Source organism: Bubalus bubalis, chromosome 6 (assembly GCF_019923935.1).
Source record: "Bubalus bubalis isolate 160015118507 breed Murrah chromosome 6, NDDB_SH_1, whole genome shotgun sequence".
Lineage (NCBI taxonomy): Eukaryota > Metazoa > Chordata > Mammalia > Artiodactyla > Bovidae > Bubalus > Bubalus bubalis.
In genome coordinates, this window is record NC_059162.1 from 120,054,107 (window position 1) to 120,078,935 (window position 24,829).

General features: G+C 59.1%; 1 protein-coding gene across 1 annotated transcript; it reads left to right on the plus strand.

The window, feature by feature from the left end:
• The first annotated feature begins 12,436 nt into the window (after positions 1 to 12,436).
• Positions 12,437 to 24,535, plus strand: BOK (BCL2 family apoptosis regulator BOK). Its single transcript, XM_025289329.3, has 5 exons — positions 12,437 to 12,713; positions 13,220 to 13,471; positions 15,984 to 16,112; positions 22,939 to 23,102; positions 23,840 to 24,535. Exons 2-5 carry the CDS (start codon positions 13,249 to 13,251, stop codon positions 23,963 to 23,965), a joined length of 642 nt encoding a protein of 213 aa, XP_025145114.1. The 5' UTR covers positions 12,437 to 12,713; positions 13,220 to 13,248; the 3' UTR covers positions 23,966 to 24,535.
• Positions 24,536 to 24,829: the final 294 nt, after the last annotated feature.

The following is a 24,829-nucleotide window of genomic DNA, read 5'->3' on the forward strand; positions in this document are numbered from 1 at the left end:
CAGGCTGTGTGGGAGCTCAGCACCCAGCCTGCAGGATCCAGGGTGGCCCTGGATGAACACCCAGAAGAAGCTGGATGATGGGTGGGGTGCAGGGGGACAACCTGGCCTCCTGGTGACCAGGACTGAGCCTCGCTCCTTTCTGCCCACGTGGGTGCCGCATCTGGAGCGTTGCGTGTGCGCGGTGTTTCCTGAGTCTGCACCCCAGGGAGTCCTGCCCTGGGCAGGCGGCCTGCAGACCTGTCAGGACTAGCGGCCAGGACAGCCAAGGGGCAAGCAGTGCCGAAGGCCATTTCCACAGGTTTCCCCGGGGCCTGGGCCGCCTTCTACAGCCTCAGGCGGCCAGCGTCACCTTCCAACGCTGAAGAACGCTGTTGTTCAGTCGCTAAGTCGTGTCTGACTCTCTGCGGCCCCATGGACTGCAGCACGCAAGGCTTCCCTGTCCTTCATCATCTCCCCGAGTTTGCTCAGATTCATGTCTATTAAGGCGGTGACACCATCCAACCATCTCATCCTCTGCCGCCCCCTTCTCCTCCTGCCCTCAATCCTTCGCAACGTCAGGGTCTTTTCCAGTGAGTCGGCTCTTCGCATCAGGTGGCAAATCACTGAAGGGTACCTGGACACGCTCAGACTCAGTTGGTGGAGCCGGAGCCTCCTGAGCGCTGCCAGCGCTGTCTCTCTGGAGAGAGATGGTCGGGCTCCAGCCCGAGGCCCGCTGTCCCGTGCCCGCTGGACAGAGCCCCACCTGCTGGCCCTGTTTGGGTTCAGATCCTGGTACAGACCTCCCAGGGGGTCCCACAGCACGGCCCAGAGGCGGAGCTTTCAAATTGCCCCTTCCTGCTGGTGCAGGGATGCTGGGCATCAAGGCCAAGAAAATGACCAGAGACGCACAATTTAGCTCAACTGTGAAAACATACGAACTTCAAAACCCAGTGACGTGACTAAGGGAATAAAAGGCACATCCAGCGGAACATGGTGCAGACACCAAGTGGGACGGTACAGTGAGGCTCAGGCTGAGTGCCTGCGGGCGAAACAGACAGACCCCTCCCCCCCTGCCCCTCCCCTCCCCTCCCCTCCCTCCAAGCCCTCTCCCCTCCCCTTAGGCCCTCTCCCCTCCCCCCAGACCTCTCCCTTCCCCTCAGGCCTCTCCCTTCCCCTGCCCCCCCTCCACTCCCTCCAGGACCTCTCACCTCCCCTTAGGCCCTCTCCCCTCCCCCTGGCCCGTCTCCCCTCCCCTCAGGCCTCTCCCTTCCCCTGCACCCCCCTCCCCTCCCCTCCCTCCAGGCCCTCTCCCCTCCCCTTAGGCCCTCTCCCCTCCCCCCAGGCCCTGTCCCCTCCCCCCAGGCCTCTCCCCTCCCCCTGGCCCCTCTCCCCTCCCCTTATGCCCTCTCCCCTCCCCTTATGCCCTCTCCCCTCCCTGCAGGCCTCTCCTCTCCCCCTGGCCCCTCTCCCCTCCCCCCAGGCCCTCTCCCCTCCCCCTCCCATGGCTGCCCTTGAGCCAGAGCATGAGTCTTCAGTGCAAAGTTTTAACATTTTTTCTATATTTTCCAGAATGTATCAAATGAACCAGTGTGAGTTTTATGACTAAGCTCCTGGGGTCGGAGGCCGCAGTGCAGGGCTCTAAGCCCCCTCCCCCAGCAGGCTGAGGAACCGGCAGAGCGGCAGCATCTAAACACCAAGATGAAACCACAGGCATGTGTTTCCTGCACGTCCTGGGGCTGCAAATCACCACAAACAGCTCAAGACCAAGACAAGCCAGGCTTATCAGACAGCCGTCCACCGCGGGGGGCGGAGGGGGGGCCCTGGGGGCTTTAAAACTGTCAGCAGGGTCAGTCCTCCTGGAGACTCGGGGAGAGTCTGCTCACTGCCTCTTCCAGCTTCTAGAAGTGCCAGCATGCCCTGGTTTGCGCCCTCCCCCGCCACCCCCCCCCTCCCCGTGACGGGGTCTCTGTCACCCATCCTCCCGCCCTCTGAGCTGACCCCTCCTCCCTGTCACAGGAGCCTCGCGACGGCCCTGGGCCCACCTGAACATCAGGATGCTCTCCCACTCAAGACCTTCATTCAATCCCACCTGCTCGGGGCCGTGCGGGGGGGAGGTGTTGCGTCTCAGGAATTGGCACAAGTCCACCTTCGGGGGTGTCATTCTGCCCTGGAGTGAGGCCAGGATGGCAGGAAACACCAGCTCCCCAAGCCTGGAAAACATGACTGAGGAGCGGCCATGGGAGACCCTGGGAGGTGGAGAGCCCAGCGGAAGGGACTGTGGCTCTGCAGTGAGCATGCCGGGCTGCAGGAGGCAGAGCCCAGAGAAGCCCAGTCAGGGCCTGCGGAGGGGAGGCGCCTGTCCTTCCAGGAGGAGGCCAGGGGCAAGGACGGGGCGGGGAGGCACCCCAACGCACTGGGGGAAGCTCCCCCCAAACTGAAGGAAATGTGGGCCTTCAGGTTAGAAACTCTTGACCTGACACGCAATAGAAAAATGTCACAACTCCAAAGATAAAGACAAATCTTAAAACGGAGGAGGGGCTTCCCTGGTGGCCCAGGGGTTAGGACTCTGCCCTTCCAGTACAGCGGCACGACTTTGATCTGGGGTCAGAGAACTAAGATCCCACGTGCCAGGCGGCTGGGCCGAAATACTTTACAAAGTGGAGATGGGTGCTGTGGATTGGAGGCTGTACCCCCAACAAGGAAGCTGCAGCCCTAGCCCCCCCTCACCAGTGGGCCTGACTTCATTCAGAAGTGGAGACTTTGCGGATGTGACCGAGTTAGGATAGGCTCGCCCTGATGTCCTAAATACAGTGACCGGCGTGCTCGTGAGGAGGACCCCAAGGGGCCACGGGATGAGCCAGGCAGACAGGGCAGTGATTTGGTGCCAGGGCGCGGCAGCAGGCACAGCACACCCCCACCCCACCGCCCATAGGGGCACGGCCCTGGCACGCCTGCTGTGTGGACATCCGGTCTCCAGACCTGGGGGAGGACAGGTGTGTGCTGTTCTCACCCAGCAGGGTCGGCTCTGTGAAGCTGAGGAAGGGGTGAAGGGCAGGGCAGGGTGGGGGTGGGCATGAGGGGGAGGGCACAAAAGTCAGGCTGGCGGGCACACCTGGAGTGTGAAGCCAGCGGAGGGCGCTCCGGAGTCCACTCTAGCCACAAGCTTTCGAGCTGCCCAGGAAGAGGACTCCCTTTCAGGGACCCCAAGGAAGAGGCTGCCAGTCGCCAGGCTCTGCTCAGACCCCACGGGGACCTGCTGCACCCTCTTGTTCTCGTGGAAAGACAGCCAAGAATGCCACCCCTGCCCCCAAAGGGAGGGACCAAATCACACAGAAGAGCTGGAGAAATGGGGACCAAGCAGGAGACCTGGACACTAGCTGCGGCAAGCCCCTGGAGCCACAGTCCCCGGAGTCCCCCAAACGGAGCCCAGGGTCCTCTGCTGAGGCAGCAATCAAGGAGTAGGAGGAGGTGTCAGAGGCCAGGGGACCGGCAGGGAGGCGCGGGGGAGGCCTCCAGGAGGCGACGCTGCCCGACCATCTGGAAAAGCGGCTGATACGTTTCTGCAGGGCCGTGATGTGCCTGGCACATGGATGCAGGGGGGAGGCAGCGACTATACCCCCGGGCGGGAAGCGCGTCTAATCCGCTCAGCAGCGAACAGTACAGACACGGCTGCAGCCAAGGCTAACGGGGACGTGGTCACTCTGGGAGGACAGGGGACGTGGGGTGGGTGGGGAGACTCCATTCTCGCCCACTGTGGGGGCTGTCACCTTCAGCTCAGTTGCTCAGTTGTGTCCAGCTCTTTGTGACCCCATGAATTGCAGCACGCCGGGCCTCCCTGTCCATCACCAACTCCCGGAGTTTACTCAGACTCAGGTCCATTGAGTCCGTGATGCCATCCAACCATCTCATCCTCTGTCGTCCCCTTCTCCTCCAGCCTTCAATCTTTCCCAGCATCAGGGTCTTTTCCAATGAGTCAGTTCTTCGCATCAGGTGGCCAAAGTATTGGAGATTCAGTTTCAGCATCAGTCTTTCCAATGAGTATTCAGGACTGATCTCCTTCAGGATGGGCTGGTTGGATCCCTTGCAGTCCAGGGACACCTTCAGTCTGGATAATTAAAGGGCACCATTGCACACGCTTGCTCCATGTTGCCCTGTCTTTCATCGGACAGGGTAAGGGGCTTCCCTGGTGGTCCAGTGGTTAAGCACTTGCCTTCCAACTCGGGCTCACCAGTCTGATCCCTGCTCCAGGAGGACCCCACAGGCCTGTGCTCTAGGCCCGGAAGCCCCGTGCTCCACTGGAGAAGCCCCTGCAACGAGAAGCCTCCTCAGGACAAGGAAGAGCAGCCCTCCCCTCCCCACAGAGAGAGAAAGCCTGTGCGTCAGGGAAGACCCACCACAGCAAGAAATTCACACATAAATAAATCTTTGGGGAGAAAGCACGATGGGGTAACAGCAGCCTACAACACTGTGGTCCTGAGGGAGTCCTGGGGGAGTGAGGGGGCCATGGGGTGAGGGCCCATGAACGCTGGGTGTCATCATCTGTGGGAGGAGCACCTGAGTCCTGGGAAGCCTGGGTGCTCGGATGCACCCAGGGTGCATGGACCAGTAGGGTGCGTGGAAGGCCCCTAGAAAATTAGAACTGTGAGCACGGCTCCAAATCTATTACACAGAGCAGAACCCTCCAGCAGCCTACTAGAAAGAAGAACCTGGAAATTTTAAAAAGAAAGAGAGGGCAACCAGAAATAAACCCACACACCTACAGACAACTAGTCTTTCTCAAACAGGCAAGAATATACAAGAGGAAAAAGACCTTCTCTTCAGCAAGTGGTGCTGGGAAAGCTGGACAGCTGCATGTGAACGAGTGATTGCCTCCCACCACACACAAAAATAAACTCAAAATGGGTTAAAGGCTTAAATATAAGACAGGACACCATAAAACTCTAGAGGAAAGAAAGAAAGAAACTGAAGTCCCTTAGCCGTGTCCGACTCTTTGCGACCCCATGGACACCAGGCTCCTCCGTCCATGGGATTTTCTAGGCAAGAGTACTGGAGTTGGAGAAGGCAATGGCGAAACCCAGTCCAGTACTCTTGCCTGGAAAATCCCATGGACACGGGAGCCTGGTAGGCTGCAGTCCATGGGGTCGCGAAGAGTCGGACACGACTGAGCGACTTCACTTTCACTTTTCACTTTCATGCATTGGAGAAGGAAATGGCAACCCACTCCAGTGTTCTTGCCTGGAGAATCCCAGGGACGGGGGAGCCTGGAGGGCTGCCATCTATGGGTTGCACAGAGTCGGACACGGCTGAAGCGACTTAGTAGTAGTAGTACTGGAGTGGGTTGCCCTTTCCTTCTCCAGGGAACTTCCCGACCCAGGGATCGAACCCAGGTCTCCCACATTGTAGACAGACGCTTTACCCTCTGAGCCACCAGGGAAGTCCCTTAAATATAAGACAAGCCACCATAAAACTCTAGAGGAGATCACAGGCAAAACATGCTCTGACATAAATCTACCAAATGCTGAAATCCGTCTGAGTTGAGCCGCCCAAGACAGCAGAGATAAAAGCAAAAGTAAACAAGCAGGAAACAAACAAGAGAAAGTACTCAACCTCACAAGCTTCTGCACAAGAAGGATCAGTCGCTCAGTCGTGTCCGACTCTTTGCGACCCCATGAATCGCAGCACGCCAGGCCTCCCTGTCCATCACCAACTCCTGGAGTTCACTCAGACTCACGTCCAGCGAGTCAGTGATGCCATCCAGCCATCTCATCCTCTGTCGTCCCCTTCTCCTCCTGCCCCCAATCCCTCCCAGCATCAGAATCTTTTCCAATGAGTCAACTCTTCGCATGAGGTGGCCAAAGTACTGCAGTTTCAGCTTTAGCATCATTCTTTCCAAAGAAATCCCAGGGCTGATCTCCTTCAGAATGGACTGGTTGGATCTCCTTGCAGTCCAAGGGAGTTTCAAAAGTCTTCTCCAACACCACAGTTCAAAAGCATCAATTCTTCGGCGCTCAGCCTTCTTCACAGTCCAACTCTCACATCCATACATGACCACAGGAAAAACCATAGCCTTGACTAGACGAACCTTTGTTGGCAAAGTAATGTCTCTGCTTTTGAATATGCTATCTAGGTTGGTCATAACTTTCCTTTCAAGCAGTAAGGGTCTTTTAATTTCATGGCTACAGTCACCATCTGTAGTGATTTGGGAGCCCAGAAAAATAAAGTCTGACACTGTTTCCACTGTTTTCCCATCTATTTCCCATGAAGTGATGGGACCGGATGCCATGATCTTCGTTTTCTGAATGTTGAGCTTTAAGCCAACTTCTTCACTCTCCACTTGCACTTTCATCAAGAGGCTTTTGAGTTCCTCTTCACTTTCTGCCATAAGGGTGGTGTCATCTGCATATCTGAGGTTATTGATATTTCTCCCGGCAATCTTGATTCCAGCTTGTGTTTCTTCCAGTCCAGCGTTTCTCATGATGTACTCTGCATATAAGTTAAATAAACAGGGTGACAATATACAGCCTTGACGAACTCCTTTTCCTATTTGGAACCAGTCTGTTGTTCCATGTCCAGTTCTAACTGTTGCTTCCTGACCTGCATACAAATTTCTCAAGAGGCAAATCAGGTGTTCTGGTATTCCCATCGCTTTCAGAATTTTCCACAGTTTATTGTGATCCACACAGTCAAAGGCTTTGGCATAGTCAATAAAGCAGAAGTAAATGTTTTTCTGGAACTCTCTTGCTTTCTCCATGATCCAGCGGATGTTGGCAGTTTGGTCTCTGGTTCCTCTGCCTTTTCTGCACAAGAACAGGAGCCATAAACAAAAGAAAGGGACAGCCTACAGGCTGGGAGAAAACGACTGCAAAGGATGTGACCAGCAAAGGCTTAATTTCCAAAATATACAAATAGCACATGTGACTCCGTGACAGAAAAACAAACAACCCAATTGAAAAATGGGCAGAAGACCTGACCAGAATTTCTCCAAAGAAGGGATGCAGGTGGCCAACAGGATGCCAATGAAAAGATGCTCAACATTGGTAATGATGAAAGAAATGCAAATCAAAACTGCAATGAGCTACCCCCTCACACTGGTCAGAATGGCCATCATTAAAAAGTCTAGAAACAGTAACAGCCGGAGAGGGTGTGGAGAACAGGGAACCACTGTTGGTGGGAATATAAACTGGTACATCCACTATGGAGCACAGTTCCTCAAAAAAACTCAAACTCGAGTTTCCACGTGATCTGGCAGCTCCACTCTGGGCGTGTTTGGTTGCTTGTTAGTCGCTGTATTGTGTCCAGCTCTTTGTGACCCCAGGGAGGGCAGCCCGCCAGGCTCCTCTGTTCATGGAATCCTCCAGGCAAGAATACTGGAGTGGGTTGCCATTCTCTTCTTCAGAAGATCTTCCTGACCCAGGGATCAAACCCGGGTCTCCTGCACTGGAGGCATATTCTTTACACTGAACCAGCAGGAAAGCCTGGATGTATCTGGACAAAACTATAATTCAAAAGGAAACATGCATCCCAGTGTTCACAGCAGCAGTATGTATAACAGCCAAGACAAAGGTGCAACTTAAACATCCATCGGCAGATGAATGGATAAACAAGATGCGGTTTGTATGTATGTATGTATGTATGTATGTATACATATAAAATGGAATATTACTAATCCATTCAAAAAGCGTAAAAGCAATGCCATTTGTAGCCTCATGCTAAGTGAAGTAAGTCAAAGAAAGAAGTACCTTATGCTACCACTTATATGAGGACTCTAAAATATGACACAAAAGGTCTCCCCTATGAAGCAGAAACACTCACAGGCACAGAGAAAAACTGCTGTTGGCAGGGGTGGGGAGGGTGGAGTGGGAGTGTGGGACGCGCAGGTGCAAACTATTCCGTGGCGAATGGAGAAGCACGTCCCACGGTAAAGCACAGGGAGCGATGCGGCGTGCTGTGCTGAACCGCGATGGAAGGGAGTGTAGACGAGAACACTGCACGTCAACTCTATGCCAATGCATTCTTAAAAACTATTTCTTTATCTATTTGGCTGCACTGGGTCTTAGTTGTGGCCCGTGGGATCTAGTTCCCAGGGATTCAACCCAGGGCTCCTGCACTGGGAGCATGGAGTCGTAGCCACTGGACCACCAGGGAACTCCCTCAATAAAAGATTCTTAAAAAAGAAAGCTAGGGGCCAGGAAGTAGGAGTGTGGCTGGGGGAGCTAGTTCCTTCGCCACCCTGCACCCCACCCCGAAGGCGCCTGCTGAGGAATGACAGTGGAAGCAGAGGCACTCAGGAGGTGCCTGGATGAGCCCTGGTTTGCAAAGTGCTCGCCTGGGAGGTGGTCTCCAGACACCTGCTGGTTGTGGAAAATCACCCCCAACCACTGGATTCTTTCGATTATGGACACAAAAAATGCACACATAAATGACTGGAGCTGAAATTCCTGTGCCAGATATCAATTCACACGATAAAGTAATAGGAAGGGTGACGGCCTGAAGCCGGGTAGGTCTGGGACACAGACCGCTTCAGCTTGGGGGTTAAGTCCTGGAAAAGCACAGGCGTCTCCAGCAGGAAACGCAAGACCAACTGCCAGCCTGATTTGGGGAAGAAAAAGAAACAAGCGTCTTTTTAACAGTCACAAAAATGGATTTTAAAAAAGCACAGCAGAAGGCCAGGAACAAAGCCTGGATGGCTGGCTTACGAGCCCTGGAGGCGGGCTGGGGGTGGGGGACATTTGCAGGCAAGAGATTAACACCCAGAAAATAAAGGACAGGGCCCAGCCAATAAGAGAAAGCGGTCGGGCTGGAGAAATCGAGAAAAACCCCTACTGGGAGCAGTCCTGAGGCTCAGAAGGGCGACTGAGGGGAAGGTACTGGGCCCCACAGGCTGCTGGGGGCCTGCAAGCGCATCACAGAACAGGGCGCCCGTCACACAGTAGACAAACGGCTTCACCTTACAACTACCCCAGGGTGCTGCCGAAGGGGGCAGGCACGGCGTGGCTGGTTCAGGGGGCCCGGGGCAGGAGGCCACACCGCCCTGGAGCCCACCCTGCCAGCGCCCCCTGCACACGGCGGGGGGCACTGGAAAGCCGGGCACGTGGACCCCTCCCTTGGCCATTCTGCCCTGTATGCTGCAGGCTCCCACACTGTTTATCTCGCTCTCCTCCAAGCTTATACAAAACCCTCTGGCCTGGGCTCTGATTCCCCGTGAAGAGTGAGCTTCAGGTGGAAAACAGACGGGGTGGGGCTGGCCCTGGATGGTTCTCAGCCAGTGGTGCTGATGCCCCCAGGCACCCCCGCCCCCGAGCCCAAAGCCTGGAGGGGCTGCCCGTGCCCCAGCCCCAAGGGGCAGCCCCATCAATGTCAGCCCCTCCAGCCCCTCAGAGAGCGGGACTGACGCCCCCCAGGCAGCGTCCTCAGCAGCAGGGCCCGCTCCGTGCCCACACAGCTCTGTGGAGGGGACAGTGGGGGTTCCGGCCCCCCAGCATCAGCAGCGGGACCCCCAGCACACCAGGAGCTGCACAGGAGCCAGGGTGCGGCTCCCACCTTTTCGTGCCTGGGGTGGGTGGGGGCCGCAGAGGCACGAGAGGAGACCCCTGAAGAGTCAGCCCACTCTGACCCCACAACCCTGCGTGTCCCCTGCAAGGCTCTCAGTGGCCTCCGGGGGTGAGGGCTGGATCTGGGCAGTGGGGTGGGGGTGACCCTGTCAGAGTCCGGGGGGCTGACGCCTCCCACTTCTGTGATCCTTTAAGTCTCAAGGGGGTTGACGCCTCCCACTTCTGTGATTGTTTAAGTCTCAGGGTTCGAGGATGCGTGAAGACGCTCAGGGTTGGGCTCCTCCATCCCCGGGCACGTGGCCCCGTCCTGAAGGGGCCGTGCTGCACAGGCGTGCCCACGGCTCCCAGGTCAGGGCCTGCGGCCCTCCTCAGAATCCCATTTCTGGCAGGAGGAAACTACTTTGAGTAGAGCAGGAAGCTGCCCGAGGCCACATGCTGGGGGAGGCACTGGCTCCTCCCGGTCAAAGGTCCAGTCCATCAGCCGGGGGATAATGGTCCGGCTATGCTCAGTCCTGCACTGGTGCCTTGGCAAGTCCCCTTCCTGCTCTGAGCTTCCGTATTTTCATCTATAAAATACAGGTAATCCCAAATCTCACTATGTACTCAGTCACTCAGTCATGTCCGACTCTTTGACCCCATGGACTTCAGTACACCAGGCTTCCCTGTCTTCCACTATCTCCCGGAGCTTACTCAAACTCATGTCCATTGAGTCAGTGATGCCATCCAGCCATCTCATCCTCTGTCGTCCCCTTCTCCTCCTGCCTTCAGTCGTTCCCAGCATCGGGGTCTTTTCAAATGAGTCAGCTCGGCAGCCAAAGGAGTGGAGCTTCAGCTTCAGCACAGTCCTTCCCATGCATTCAGGGCTGATTTCCTGAGCCGTCACTATATGACAAGTTCTTTCATACGTGGATTAATGACTCCGTCCACACAGTGTAGGTATTATTATTTTCTCTACTCTACAGATGGGGAGGCCAAGGCAGACAGAAGTTCAGTGCCTTCCTAGCGGGTGTCAGTATCAATGGCCTCACAAAATGAGATGGGAAAGGTTCTCTCGTTTTCTATTATTTATATAGGTTTGCACAAGGTCAGTGATATTTCTTCAACTGTAGAGAAATTCCTCAATGAAACCATCTGAACCTAGAAGTTACTTTGTGGGGAGTTTTAAATTGTGAATTAAATTTATTTAATTGTTATAGGACTATCCAGAATTTTCTATGGCTTCTAGTGTCAGTTTTGGTAAATTATTTCATTTACATTTCAAATTACTTTCATAAAGTTGCTCACACTACCCTCTCATTCCCTTTGAAAAATGATTTGGCTGTGCCGGGTCTTGGTTGCAGCACATGTGATCTAGTTTCTTGACCAGCGATCGAGCTGCGGCACCCCGCATTGGGAGCACAGAGTTTCAACCAGCGGATCCTCAGGGAAGCCTCTTACCTTTTTAATGTTTGCTATATCTGTGGTTATGTTCTCTTTTTCATTCCTGACATTGGCATTTGTGTTTCCTTTTTTAATCCATTATTACCAGGGGTTTATCCATTGCATTCTCTTCAAAGTACCAACTTTTGGCTTGATTGATTTTCCCTGACTTTTGCTTTTCTCCCACCAATTTCTGCTTTTATTTTTATTTCCTCTCGCTTTTGAGTTTAATTTGTTGTTCTTTTTCTAGCTTCTTGAGTTGCAGCTTAGAGCATTAACTTTCAAACTTTTTTCTAAAGCTATACATTTTCCTCAAAGGACTGCTTTATCTGCCTTCCACAGCATTTAATGTGCAATGTTTTCACTACTGTTCATTTTAAATTATTCTACAACTTTTCCTGTGATTTACTATTTGGCTCATTGATGATTTAGAAGTGTGATATTCAATTCCAAGTCCTTGGAGGCTTTCTGGTAGTTTTCCTGTTTTTGAGTTTTCATTTATTTCAGACAGGACACACTTGTATAATTTCAATCCTCTGAAATTTGTTGACACGTCCTGGCCCAGGACATGATCTATTTCGTTTCACATCCTATGCACACAGGGAAAGAACACACGTTCACAGATGCGGGTGCCGTGTTGCACACACGTGAATTCAGGCAGGCGGGTTCTCCCTGTTGTTGTTTGACTGTGGGATGCAGACTTACGGACAGAGAAGCAGGGCTGTCCCTGGCTGTCCACTGGCTAAAACCACTCTTCCACAGTGTGGGTTCGATCCCTATCCCTGACCTGGGAAATAAGAACCCACATACCAAGAGAGAGAGAAATGGAACAGTGGGACAGAAGAGCACCCAGAACAGAGCCTCACATAAACAGTTGCTTGGTTTATAATGTGGACTGTTCTCCAGATCAGTGGGAAGAGCATGGTCTTTGCAATAAACAACGACGGTCCACTGGACACCCATATGGAAAGACGAGCTCTGACCCCTACCACAAGATTCACAGGAATTAACCTGCAATCCATCACAGAAATAAATGTGAATGCTAAAACAATTGAGCTTCTACAACAGGTGAGAATGTCCTAATGGAAAATCACTGAAGGTGAGAAAAGTGATAAATTGAATGTCATGGAGAAAACTGTTCAACACAGCAATGCCAAAGATAGCAGAAGATAATGGCGATAACTTCAGCACAAAGCACACACAAATATGCATCTATCGATACAATGTCCAGCCATGTGTAAGGCCAGGGACACAGCACCCAGAACATACAAAGAACCTCTAGAAATCAATAAGCTGATGAAGCCGGGTGTGAGCCCACGCGGCTAGGGCCCGCGCTAGGTCCTGCTCACCGGGCCAGGCGGGGACAACTCCCGCCCCCAGGCCCTCCCAGAGCGCGCCCTGGGAACTAACCCGGTCCTCCTTAAGCGGGGAGGCGGCGGGGAAGCTCCGGCCGCGGCTCCGCCCCGGGGTTGCCTTTCCCTTAGAAGGCAAAGCCCCAAGCCTCGCCTCCAGCCGGCGGAGAGTCGCGCAGTGCTGCCCGAGCTCCCCTCGCCCCCGACGACGCCGCCAGAGCCCCGGGAGGGCCCGAGGCCCCGCGCACTCGGCGCCCCAGCCGGCTCGGCGTAGACTGGGCGGGCACCGGGGCGGGGCGTGCGGCCTCGCCGGTTTGAATGGAAGGATCTCGAGCGGCGGGGGCGGCGGCCCGCAGGTCCTGAAGCCAGCAGTCGTCCCCGGCCCCCGCGCCCGAGACATGCGGCGGGAGAGGTGAGCGGGCGGGCGGAGCCATGGGGACGGCGAGGCCGGGGACAGGCACCGAGGATCGCGAGGCGCGGAGGCGGGCGGCCCAGGACGCGGGGCCGGGCCGGGGTCCCGGCGGCCGCCGGCCGGGCGCAGGTCGGGCCATGCCCACGCCTCCGTCGCCCGCGCACTAGTCTTCGCGCGCGGGTGCGGCGGCCCCGGAGCAAATCGCCATTTCGCCGCGGTCCCTCCTACCCTCGGCGGCCGCGAGGCTCCTTGTGGTTGAGCTTGGCATCTGAAAGAATGTGACTCCGCGTTTTAAAGATCTGGAGCACCAACCGGTGCGGTCACCCGCAGCCGGCCGGCCGGAGCCCTGCCCCGGAGCCCAGCCCCGCCCGGCCTCCCGGTGCGCCCCGGCGCGCGCCGCGCCCCCTCCCCGCGCCCCGCTGCCCGCCCTCCGCGCGGCCGGCCTTCCCCTTCGCAGCCCGGCCGGGGCGACAGGGCGGGCCCGTCTGAGCGCCGTCTGCCCGCAGGTGCGGCGCCCCCCGCCCTCGTCCCCGCCATGGAGGTGCTGCGGCGCTCCTCGGTCTTCGCCGCCGAGATCATGGACGCCTTTGACCGCTCGCCCACCGACAAGGAGCTGGTGGCCCAGGCCAAGGCTCTCGGCCGCGAGTTCGTGCACGCGCGACTGCTGCGCGCTGGCCTCTCCTGGAGCGCGCCCGAGCGCGCCGCGCCGGTCCCCGGCGGCCGCCTGGCGGAGGTGTGCGCCGTGCTGCTGCGCCTGGGTGAGTGTGGGCCCCGGCCGGCCGGCGGGGTCCCCAGGCTGCCCCTTCCAGCCGGTCGGGCGGACACGCAGCGGCTCGGGTACAGCTGCCTTGCACTGGCAGCCCACCGGGTAGCCGGGCTTCTGTCTTCCCTCCGGGGCAGGGAGGGGACTGGTCCTGGTGCCCTGAGGGATCTATCGCGCAAGGCGGGCGGGGTTCCCTCCAGCACCCACCTCTCCTAGCTCCCCCGTCAGCTGGCCTGTGCACCCGCCAGACCTACTGTCTGCCTGCTGAGCCCAGATTGCACACATCCTGGCCATAAAGAATAGAAAACTCCAGGAGGAATGATGTTTTCGTGGCTAAATTTCCAGAGTGACCCTTGTACTCAGCTGGGCACAAAAATCCTTTGTCGGACCACGTGTCCTGATGTTTGTTTTGGAAAATAGGTCCTCACAGTTACTGGCTGCAGTCCTGCGTGGGCTGCTCTTTTCTCTGGGTTTGGAGGCCTCCCCGGGCTCCTGCGGAAATTAGTGCCCGGGAGACCAGAAACTGTGAGGCTGGGTAGCGGCGAACCCCGCCTGCACAGCTTGCTGTGTAGACGTTGGTGGGGGGTTGATTCCGGGGTCCTCGGGCTTAACTGTCTCCATCTTCTCCAAGGACCGCGGAGAGGGAGGCACCCTCTCAGCTGACTCATTCAACCCATCTCGCCACGGGGACGAAGGTTGCCCAGTTCTACACGGCCCGGCGTGACCTTCCACGCGGGGAGTGTGCACTCAGGGGGGCGTGGGGGCACACGCCCCGACTGGGTGGCTCTCCAGATAGAGTGGGTTGAGAGACTGGCCCAGAACCCTGGGTTGGAGGGAGCACCCCGTGGAAGGGGATGCCCGCCTCTTCTCAGGCTGGCCCTTGTGTTCTGTGGACCCTGGGGGCAAGGCTGTGTAGACCTGGTCTGCCCAGGAGTGTTGGCGTGGTGTGCAGCTGAGAGCTGCAGGAGGGTGGTGTCCCACCTGGGTCTTGGGGGAGGGGAGCATGTGGGGTTTGAGGTTTCAGCCAAAGGTCCAGAGTGCCTGTGCTCCCCTGAGGCCAGGGCCCAAACCATTTCTTCCAGCTGGGCTGTAGGGACAAGCCTGGGCTGAACGTTCCAGAGGGCCCTGGAGAATTCGGTATCTCGGGCTGCTGAGAGGCTCCTGGAGTGGCCAGAAGGAAGTCCTTCCTTTGTCCTGGCCTGCCCTGCGGCCCTGCTGGCCCCCAGCTCCCCAGCCTTGCCTGGAACAGGGCCTCAGGCCAGGGTCCCTGTTGTTTGAACTTGTCTGGAAAGCCCCGCTGTGGGCTCCGCTAATCACTGTCCCTCCCAAACTGTGACCTCGGATCCAGGGAGCCTGGGATGCTTCCGGCCTGGACTGGGGGAGCAGAGTCCAGCCAAGTGCCCCACGCTGGCCCTCCGCAGGGCCAGGCCTCAGGGCCCTCCCCAAGCTGCTTTCACGGCCAGTCCCTGGGCTCAGCGTCTGCCAGGTGGCTGAGGGGACCCCGGAGGGAGGTAGCTTGGACCCCCAATGTGCGGCCCTTGTGAGCTGCTCTACGTGAGCCCCCCGCCTCTTGTCACGGCCTGGAGCCGTCCCCCACCCCCAGCACCCCCAGCCCCTCCCCGGCACAGACGAGGAAGCAGCAAACAGGAAGGGGCGGGGGGTGCGCCCCCGCGGCTGGTCTCTTGGGGCCAGTCCCCAGTCGCCCCCCGGGTCTGTGCGTGGGAATGGCTGGCCAGGCCCGCCCTGGGAGTTTCCATGCCACCGCCCCCATGGCTCCACCAGCCTCAGTCCCGCTCTGGCTTCAGATTTTCCTGAATTGGACGGAGTGCAGCTGGCCCCAGGGCCGACGTGGCGCCCTTATCACCGGGACCTCCAGTGGGAAGCATTTCCCTGTTTGCTTTGGCTGGAGAAGCGGCCGGGCTGGGGGACACCCAGTGCGTGGGCCGTGAGGGGTTCCGGCGCGTCCCTGCGGACATGGTGTAGACGGGGCCCTGTGAGGGCGTTCCTCCACTGATGGGCATCCCCGCTGGGCACCAGGAGCCCAGGCCTGCCGCCTCCGGGCAGTGGCTTGGTCTCTGGTTTCCTGAATGACGCTGGGCCTGGCAAGGCTGCCCCTCCCCGAGGCAGCCGTGGGCTCCCCACCTGTGTGGGGTCGCTGGCCCCCACCCTGCCCACGTTGGGGCTGGCCGCCTGCCCGGGCAGCTTGCTGTGTGCTGTGAGTCACCGAGCAGGCACGCCCGGGATTCCCGCTGCACCGGCCCAGCCGGCTCTGCCCTGGGGAGGAGGGGGCGTGGCTGACTTGTCAGAGGGGCAGCCCACAGGCCGGTCTGGGGTGACTACCGCACCTCCCTGGCCTTGTCCCTGGGGACCCTGGGGGTGGTGTCAAGTGGGTGGGCATGGGACAGGTCGGAGGTCAGGGATCAGGCTGGGGTCAGGGCCCCCTCTGTGGCTGTGGGCTGGCCCCCCGGCCCGTGGGACCCCTCTGACCCACCCCTGGTCCCGCGCAGCGGACGAGCTGGAGCTGATCCGGCCCAGTGTCTACCGCAACGTGGCCCGCCAGCTGAACCTCTCCCTGCAGTCGGAGACCGTGGTGACCGACGCCTTCCTGGCTGTGGCGACCCAGATCTTTTCTGCAGGTGAGGCTTCGTGTCTAGGCCGGGGACCCACAGTGCCAGCGGGGCCTGGGGCCTGGGAGTTGTCGGGGCCGGGGCTGCAGCACAGGTGGGCTTGTCTGGGGCTGCAGCACGGGTGGGCTGGGTCCGAGGGCGATGGGCCCCTCGTGGGGTTCTGGGGCTGCCCTGGCCGGAAGTCCTGGCTGGCGGTGTGTGTCAGGCCACCAGCTGGTGCTGCTGCTCGCCTGGGCTTCTTGCAGTGCGGTGCCCACTCCCTGGCAGCTGGAGTGGGCGCTGCCAGGCTCCTGGAACCTGAAAAGTTGTGGGGTTGCTACACCGGAGTCTGCTGGGCAGAGGCACGTTGCCAGCCGGCCCCCCACGGGAGTGGTGCTCTGCAGTGGGGGGTGCCTCACCTGGGTCATCTGGCTGGCCCATAGCCCCGTGGGTTTCCCAGAGCCTCTCTCTCTGGGCCCCGGCGGCGGGCAACGTCTATCCCTGTCACCTCCTTCTCTCACTTCCTCACCTGAGGGCACCTCCTGCTGCTCCTGTCCACACACCTGCCTCTAAGCTCACAGGAGACCCCCGGACTCGTCCCCAGGCCCCTCCCATTCCCACGTCCCCTCCTGGGGAGCCCGTGGGCTCCCTGTGGCCCACCTGTGAGCGGGTGCCCAGCTCGGTGCACCCGTCTCGGTCCTGGGTTCTGGTACGGGGCAGGCGCCAGGCGTTGCTGGGCGTCCAGGAGCAGAGCCCCTCCCGGGACAGCACCTTCTCCTTGGCCGAACCGGCGTGCCCCCCAGCGCCCGGAGCTGCATTGGCCGGGGACCCTGAGGCATGGATGGTGGTCCCGGCCTCGGGGAGGGGTCCATGCGGGCCCACAGCTGAGTGCTCGGGGCTGCATCCCAGCTGGAGGACAGGTGTGAGTGGCCAGGCAGCATTGGGAGTGGGGAGGGCCCCCTTCCCCCTGGGGCTCTGGGGGCACAGCCTGCTGCAGAGGAGGGCCCCAGGCAGCGCAGAGGCCTCGAGCCCGTGGCTGACTGGCGCTGTGACCTGGTGCTCGCCCCGCCTTTTCTCAGCCGAGGCGTGCTGAGCACTGGAGGGCTTCGGGGCAGAGGAGCCCGGACCACCATCCCTGCCCCGAGGGGGACCCTCCACTCACCCACTGAAGACAGAGGGCCAGATGGAGGGGCTGCAGGCCTGTCAGAGGCCCCGTCTGCTGACCCCACCCTCGGGCTGTTGCCTCCCTGTGTCCCCCTCTGAGGAGGCCTCCCGACCCCTGGCGGGCAGGCCAGCGTTGAAGGTGCGGGACACGGGACCGCCAGCTGCGGGCCAGCCTCCACAGGGTCAGTGCGGCTCTCCGTGCAGCGGTCACCAGGGGCAGGACCCCGAGGGGTGGGGAGAGATCAGGGTGCCCTGGAGGGCCTGACAGCCCTCCCCCGGGTGGGGCTCGGGGGCATCCAGGCTGGCCTGGTGGAGAAGGCAGTTAGAGGGGCCAGGCAGGAAGGGGCACGGTGGGCACCCGGAGCTGTCCGCCACGCTGGGCTCCCCCACCACCCCCCGGGCCCGTCCCAGCCTGACGTTGGTGTGTGGGTAGCCGCCTGTGTGTGTCTCCGAGCTGTCGGGCGGGCAGCTGGTTTATGAGCCGAGGGCTGGCTTTAAAAGGAAGGGTCATTTCTGGGAATGCGGCCGGGAGGGCGGGGTATGGGGCCCAGGGCAGTGGCGGGAGGGTGGGGGGCCGGCCGGAGCGTCCAGCCTTGCCTGCCCAGCCCGCTTAGGGCTGGCGACCAGAGACGAGCCCAGAAGGGCTGTGGGGCTCCAGGAGGGCCCCGGAGGCCGGGAGGGAGGTGTGTCCTGGGGATGGAGCGCGTGGAGCTCAGTCTGAAACCGCTGGGGCTGTACCCCACCGCCCTGGGCCAAGCTCCCCAGCTGCCGGCCCACCCACCCCGGGCCGGGCTCCGCCCCCAGCCGGCTCCGCCCCCTCCTCGCGGCAGCCCCCTCGCCCGCCTGCCCCCTCATCGCTGTGTGCGTTGCAGGCGCTTTCTCGACCTCTCTGGACCGCAGAACTCCTACGGCCTGTCCCCGCAGCGGGGCCTGGCCCGCTGTCCCCGGGGCTGGACCCGCGTCCCCTTCACCCTCCTGGGCAGCCCCCTCCTCTGTGGCTGTGGCCGGTGGGGTGGGCGGCTCCAGGACTGCAGGGTAGGCTTGGGTGCCCGCCACGTGCCGGCACCCTGATGCTGCCGAGCCCCCCACACGCAGCGGCGGGGTGACACTCCCGCTGCGTCTTGGGTGAAGGGGCTTCTCGGTTCCCTTTTGTGGGAAAACATAAAGTTGGCAAGTATTTTCATTTTTTTACTTCTCATTACAAGAAGAAAATATTTTACCATGGAAAGATCAAAAAACATGAGATAAAGTACTCTCAGAAATCTGTGCTAAAAAGGCAGCCTCATTTAAACATGAGCAAAGGAATCTAAATAGTCGTCTCTTCCGAGATGTCTGTGAGAAGTCGCTGACCTTCGTCAGTCACCAGGGAAATGCACGTCCAGCCACGAGACTCCAGCTTGCAACCCCTGGGGGTGGAGGCAGGCCTCGAGGTGAGCCGCCACGGTGGACCTCCTGTCATTGTCTTCAGTGGGGTGACTCTGATGGCGTCCCCACCTGAGCCCGCAGCTCCATGCCCTGGGGTTCGCCCCCGAGAAGGGAAGCCACATGTCCACACGAGGGCTTATCCATGGACCTTCAGACCCTCCGCCAGCAGCGGAGGGACCCCACCCAGGTTCGTCTCCTGACTGGTGGTCGGCCCACGCGATGGAGCCTTGCTCCGCCGTGACAAGGCACGCGGTGGTGATGCGCAGGATGATACGAGGAACCTGGAAAACGTTTTGCTCCCTGACGAGTCGGAAACAAAATGGGACCTACTGTGTGATTTGATTAACGTGAAATGTCCAGGTCATCCACAGAGACGAGGAGAGGAGAGATTGCCAGGAGCTGGGGTGATGGGGACACGGTTCTCATGGGGACAGGGACTTGGAGTAAAAATGCCTGGAATTTAGCAGTGGAGGTGGTTGTGGAACATTGTCAACACGCTAAGAACACTGGATCTCACTTTTTTTATTTTTGAGCTGAAAGTGCAGTCTTGACCATTGGACCACCAGGGAAGTCCCATCTGGGTCTTCTTTTTAAAATTTTTGGATCTCACACTTCAGAAGGATGAACTGATGGCAGTGAGACTGCTGTGTGCTTAGTTGCTCGGTCGTGTCCAGCTCTTTGCGACCCGGTGGACTGCAGCCCGCCAGGCTCCTCTGTCCATGGTGTTCTTTAGGCAAGAATGCTGGAGGCAGTTGCCATGCCCTCCTCCAGGGGATCTTCCCGACCCAGGGATGCAACCCAGCTCTCCCATGTGGCTGGCTGGTTCTTTACCACCCGAGCCACCAGGGAAGCCCGGTAGTGAGACCGTATCTCCATAAAAAATAACGCTAAGGGCTCAGAGAAAATAGGGCATACCCAAGACCCACGCGGGAGACCAGCCTGCTGGCAGCTCCCAGACCAGAGCTTTTCTCTCCAGGTCCAACGTGGCAGTCATGTGGAGCCCACATGTCTACCTGGGGCGCCGAGTGCAGGGGGCCCACCAGGGCTGGCGCACCATGAGCAGCTGGTGAACGGGGAGCATGGCGTGATGGCACCATCCCCAGGACATGGCGCCCCCGTGGCCTGGGTGCCCCTTGGAGGGGGCCCGTGAGCAGAGCCCTGAGGGTGGGCAGTCCCGTGGGCGGCACTGAGGCTGGCGGAGTGGGCCCAAGGCCGGTGGCAGGAGGGGGTCCCGGGGGCCAGGGGCCGGCTCGGGGGCTTCAGACGTGGACCTGCTTTGAAGGGGGTGGGAGTCAAAACACCAGGTGGGCCTGGTTCATGGGATTTTTACATTTGCGTTGAATTGAGGTGAAATTCACGTGGTATCTGATTAACCGTTTGATTCATTGTTTGACGTCACCACGGGGTGCGTGTGGTCGGGCTCCCCGACACCTGGGCCTGCACTGGGAGCTCGGCGTCTGGGTCACTGAAGCCTGAGGGAAGCCCCGGTTAAGCGTCTAGGGTGCAATTCGGCGGCGTCGGTCCACCCGCAGGGCTGCGCAGTCCCTGCCGCCCAGGCCCGCTGAGCAGTCACTGCCAGCCCCGGGGCCCACCGCCCTGCCTCCCGTCTCCACGGCCCTGCCGGCCCCGCCGCGTCAGGAATGGACTCACACTCGAGTCTGCATCCTTCAGGGACGTGTTGTTTCAGCAGGCCTGGTCCTGGCCCCGTCAGAGCTCCTGCCTCTGGAGGCCAGATGACCTTCTGTTGTGCAGGTGGCCCACCTCGTGCTCTTCCACTCCCGAATCTCCCTGTCTTGCCATTTCCACCTCTTGGTGACTGTGAACAAGCGTTCATTTGCGTTGACTTGCGCTCCTGTGACTGACCGTCCCCGGGAATGGGGGCCCAGGGCCTGCTTTCCCCACCTGTGCTGTTCCTGCCAGACCAGGGCCCGGCCCCCAGGGGGTGTCCTCTCACCAGTAATGCCAGGTGCCCTCAGCTGTCTTTCCCGTCACAGGGACCAGTCTGCACGGTTACCTGGATCCGCATACTGCCACTTTGAATTTTCAACCTGATAGACTATCCTTTACATCTTGTTTTAATTGACGCTTCTTTGACTTATCAGTGAGGGTAAGCATTTTTCACATGTCTAGTGTATTCAGTTCAGTTCAGTTGCTCAGTTGTGTCCAACTCTCTGCAACTCCGTGGACTGCAGCACGCCAGGCCTTCCAGTCCATCACCAACTCCCGGAGCTTGCTCAAACTCATGTCCATTAAGCCGGTGATGCCATCCAACCATCTCATCCTCTATCGTCCCCTTCTCCTCCCACCTTCAATCTTTCCCAGGATCAGGGTCTTTTCCAATGAGTCAGCTCTTTCCATTAAGTTGCCAAAGTATTGGAGCTTCAGCTTCAGTATCAGTCCCTCCAATGAATATTCAGGACTGATTTCCTTTAGGATTGACTGGTTTGATCTCCTTGCAGTTCAAGGGACTCTCAAGAGTCTTCTCCAACACCACAGTTGAAAAGCATCAATTCTTTGGCAGTCAGCTTTCTTTATAGTTCACCTTTCACATCCATACATGACTGCTGGAAAAACAATAGCTTTGACTAGATGGACCTTAGTTGGCAAAGTAATGTCTCTGCTTTTTAATATGCTGTCTAGGCTGGTCATAGCTTTTCTTCCAAGGAGCAAGTGTCTTAATTTCATGGCTGCAGTCACCATCTTCTGTGATTTTGGAGCCCAAGAAAATAAAGTCTCTCACTGTTTCCCCATCTATTTGTCATGAAGTGATGGGACCAGATGCCATGATCTTAGTTTTCTGAAAGCTGAATTTTAACCCAACTTTTTCACTCTCCTCTTTCACTTTCATCAAGAGCCTCTTTAGTTCTTTGCTTTCTGCCATAAGGGTGGTGTCATCTGTATAGCTGAGGTTATTGGTATTTCTCCCAGCAATCTTGTTCTTCATCCAGTCCTGCATTTCACATGATGTACTCTGCATGTAAGTTAAATAAGCAAGGTGACAATATGCAGCCTTGACGTACTCCTTTCCCAATTTGGAACCAGTCTGTTGTTCCATGTGCAGTTCTAACTGTTGCTTCTTGACCTGCATATAGATTTCTCAGTGGCCACAGGACTGGAAAAGGTCAGTTTTCATTCCAATCCCAAAGAAAGGCAATGCCAAAGGATGTTCAAACTACCGAACAATTACACTCATCTCACACACTAGCAAAGTAATGCTCAAAATTCTCCAAGCCAGGCTTCAACAGTATGTGAACCGTGAACTTCCAGATGTTCAAGCTGGATTTAGAAAAGGTAGAGGAACCAGAGATCAAATTGCCAACATCTGCTGGATCATCGAAAAAGCAAGAGAGTTTCAGAAAAACATCTACTTCTGCTTTATTGACTACGTCTGTTGTATTATTAGTATTTTTTATTTTGTGAATCCACTATTCATCATTTGTGTTCCTATTTCTTTAGAAAGTGTTGAAAGTGAAAGTGTTAGCTGCCCCGTCGTGTCTGACTCTGTGGGACCCCATGGTCTGTAGACCGCCAGCCTCCTCTGTTTGGATTTCCCAGATAAGAATACTGGAGTGGGTAGCCATTCCCATCTCAAGGGGACCCTTTTTTTTCCCTTGATGTACAGAATCTCTTTATGTGTTAAGGAGCTTTTTATGACTGACAGGCGTTCGTCCCTAGGTTGTCACACGTCTGTCCTTCCCCCAGGGAGGCTCCGTCTTAGTTCTGCCCTCAGCAGCTTGGTGCCTGGGGATGGCCTTTCCTGCTGGGCCTCAGCTTCTTTCCATGGCGAGCGCCCCGCTCTGTTCCAGGGACAGCCAGGCTGGGGCAGGTGCAGCCTGAAGCTGCTTGCTGTTCAGTGCCTCCAGCGCCAGGTCCCGGAGCCCCCTCGACCCGCTCAGGTCCCTCTTTGCCAAACCGCTTTTCTACTCCATCGCTTACTCCAGCAGAGGTGGGCTGGGTTGTCGCCAGGCTCTGGCCCTGGTGTGCAGGTGTGGAACAGAAGCTTAGGACATCTAAGAATGGCCCACGGGGCTGGCGGAGCTGACTTGAGCAGATGGTGGCTGGGACTTGCACGGCGACCAGGTGACCTAGCTCCCTGTCTGACTGGGAGCTGGTGGTCAAGGCTAGCCCTGGGTGCTGACCCCGGTCACCTTCGGGGTGGTGGGCGCGTGGCTCCAGGAGGCTCAGCCCTGTCAGGTGACGCTGCGGGCTGGCCTTAAGCGGGGTCTTGGTGGCCCTTGGTGCCCAGCATCCCTCTCTCTTCCTGCAGGCATCACGTGGGGCAAAGTTGTGTCCCTGTACTCGGTGGCCGCGGGGCTGGCCGTGGACTGTGTGCGGCAGGCCCAGCCCGCCCTGGTGCATGCCCTCGTCGACTGTCTCGGGGAGTTTGTGCGGAAGACGCTGGCAACCTGGCTGCGGAGGCGTGGCGGATGGGTGAGGGCGCCCGCGGGGTAGCAGGGGTGACGGGGCTGGAGGGGAGGCGGTCGTGGCTGGGGCCGCATCCCTGCCCCAAGGCTGACCTGGGGCGTGCCCGCCCCCCAGAGCTAAGCCTGCTGCCCTGCCCACTGTGTGGTCAGAGCCACGTCCCACCTCTGTCTCTGGGTCCCCCATCACCTGCCCAGTGCTGGCCCGGCCCGGGGGCTGCTGGGAGCGGTGCCTTCTTTGTAGAGTGGGTGGTGGCAGAGGTGTGTGCAGCCCACCGGCTGTGGGGACAGCAGTCAGCCCTGGGCTGGGGTTGGAGCCACGGTGGAGGCGGGGCGGCGGGGGCAGGCAGGGTCTGACTGCCAGGGTGACTCATGGCAGACGGGACATGGGCAGCTCTGTCCCCTGCCTGTCCTGTCCTCAGGCCCAGAGGGGCTGGGCACGGGGGCAGCCAGGACGCTGACTGCCAGTGTGGCCAGAGGTCAGCCTCCGGGGCTCCTTAGCAGGACTAGGGAGAAACAGGGAAGTGAGGAGTGGCTGCCCGCTGGGCTCCTGTTCTAAGGGGTCATCCCCCACGGCGTCTGCAAGGGGACATGGGGAGTGCCCTGCTCAGGAGATTCCTGCCTCTTCATGGCCGACTTCAGGCCTTTGTCCAGCTGGACTGCAGGCACCCCGTCAAGCAGCACGGCCGCCTCGGGTGGGGCGGGACTGCGCCCCCTGTGCCCTGATGGTGCCCTCTCCCCTCCCAGACGGACGTGCTCAAGTGCGTGGTCAGCACCGACCCGGGCCTGCGCTCTCACTGGCTGGTGGCCGCGCTCTGCAGCTTTGGCCGCTTCCTGAAGGCAGCCTTCTTCATGCTGTTGCCGGAGAGATGAGATGCCGGCTCAGGCAGGAGCCCAGGGGGCCCTCCGCCCCACCCCAGCCGGGAAGACCCTCGGAGCCGCACCCGAGTGGACGCTGGAGGCCCTGCCCTGAGCCCCTCCTCCAAAGCCCAGGCCCTCTGGACGGAGGCGTGAGGGTCTCCCCGGGCCTGGAGCTGGGCTTCAGTGCCGACCCTTCCGCCTCACTGCCCTGGAAGCCCTGCCCGCCCCCTTCTTCCTGGGCCAGAAGGCTGCGCTGCGTCCTGGCCCTGAAGCAGGAAGTGGGAGCCCCATCCGTGTCGGGACCACGTCAGGACTGGAGCTGGCCTCGGTCCTCGAGGGAGGGGCCGTGCATGTTCCGCCTGAAGGCGCCTCGGGCTTGGCTGAAGCTGGGGGCGCGGTGGGGCTGGCTGAGCCTGCATACCGAGTGTGGGGCCGCCGTGGCGGCTCCTGACCGGCTTCTGGGGGAATGTGTGTCCCACGCGGGTGTTGGGGTCCCCGTGTGGCAGGGAGCCGTGGGCGCGAGAGCCCGTGGATGAGGACGATGCTGTGTGTCTGACCCCAATAAAGTGCAGTGGCCGTGGAGGGTGCCCGTCTGCCTGCCTGCACCCGCCTCCCGCAACCGACGGTGGCAGCCCCACCGTGATGGATCAGCATGGCCGCCCCGGGGCCCCTCAGGGAGGCCGCCTCACTGCCCTGTACCTTGCCAGGCCCACGCGCACACGCACGTGCACACACTGGCCCTCGCGTGCACACACTGGCCCTCGCGTGCACACAGCCCTGCCCTGATTCACGGTGGCCAGCCTCCCCCCGCCTGCGCCTCCCCACGACCTCCCACCACAGTGCCCCTGGCCCTGATGGGGGCGGCCCGGCCGCAGG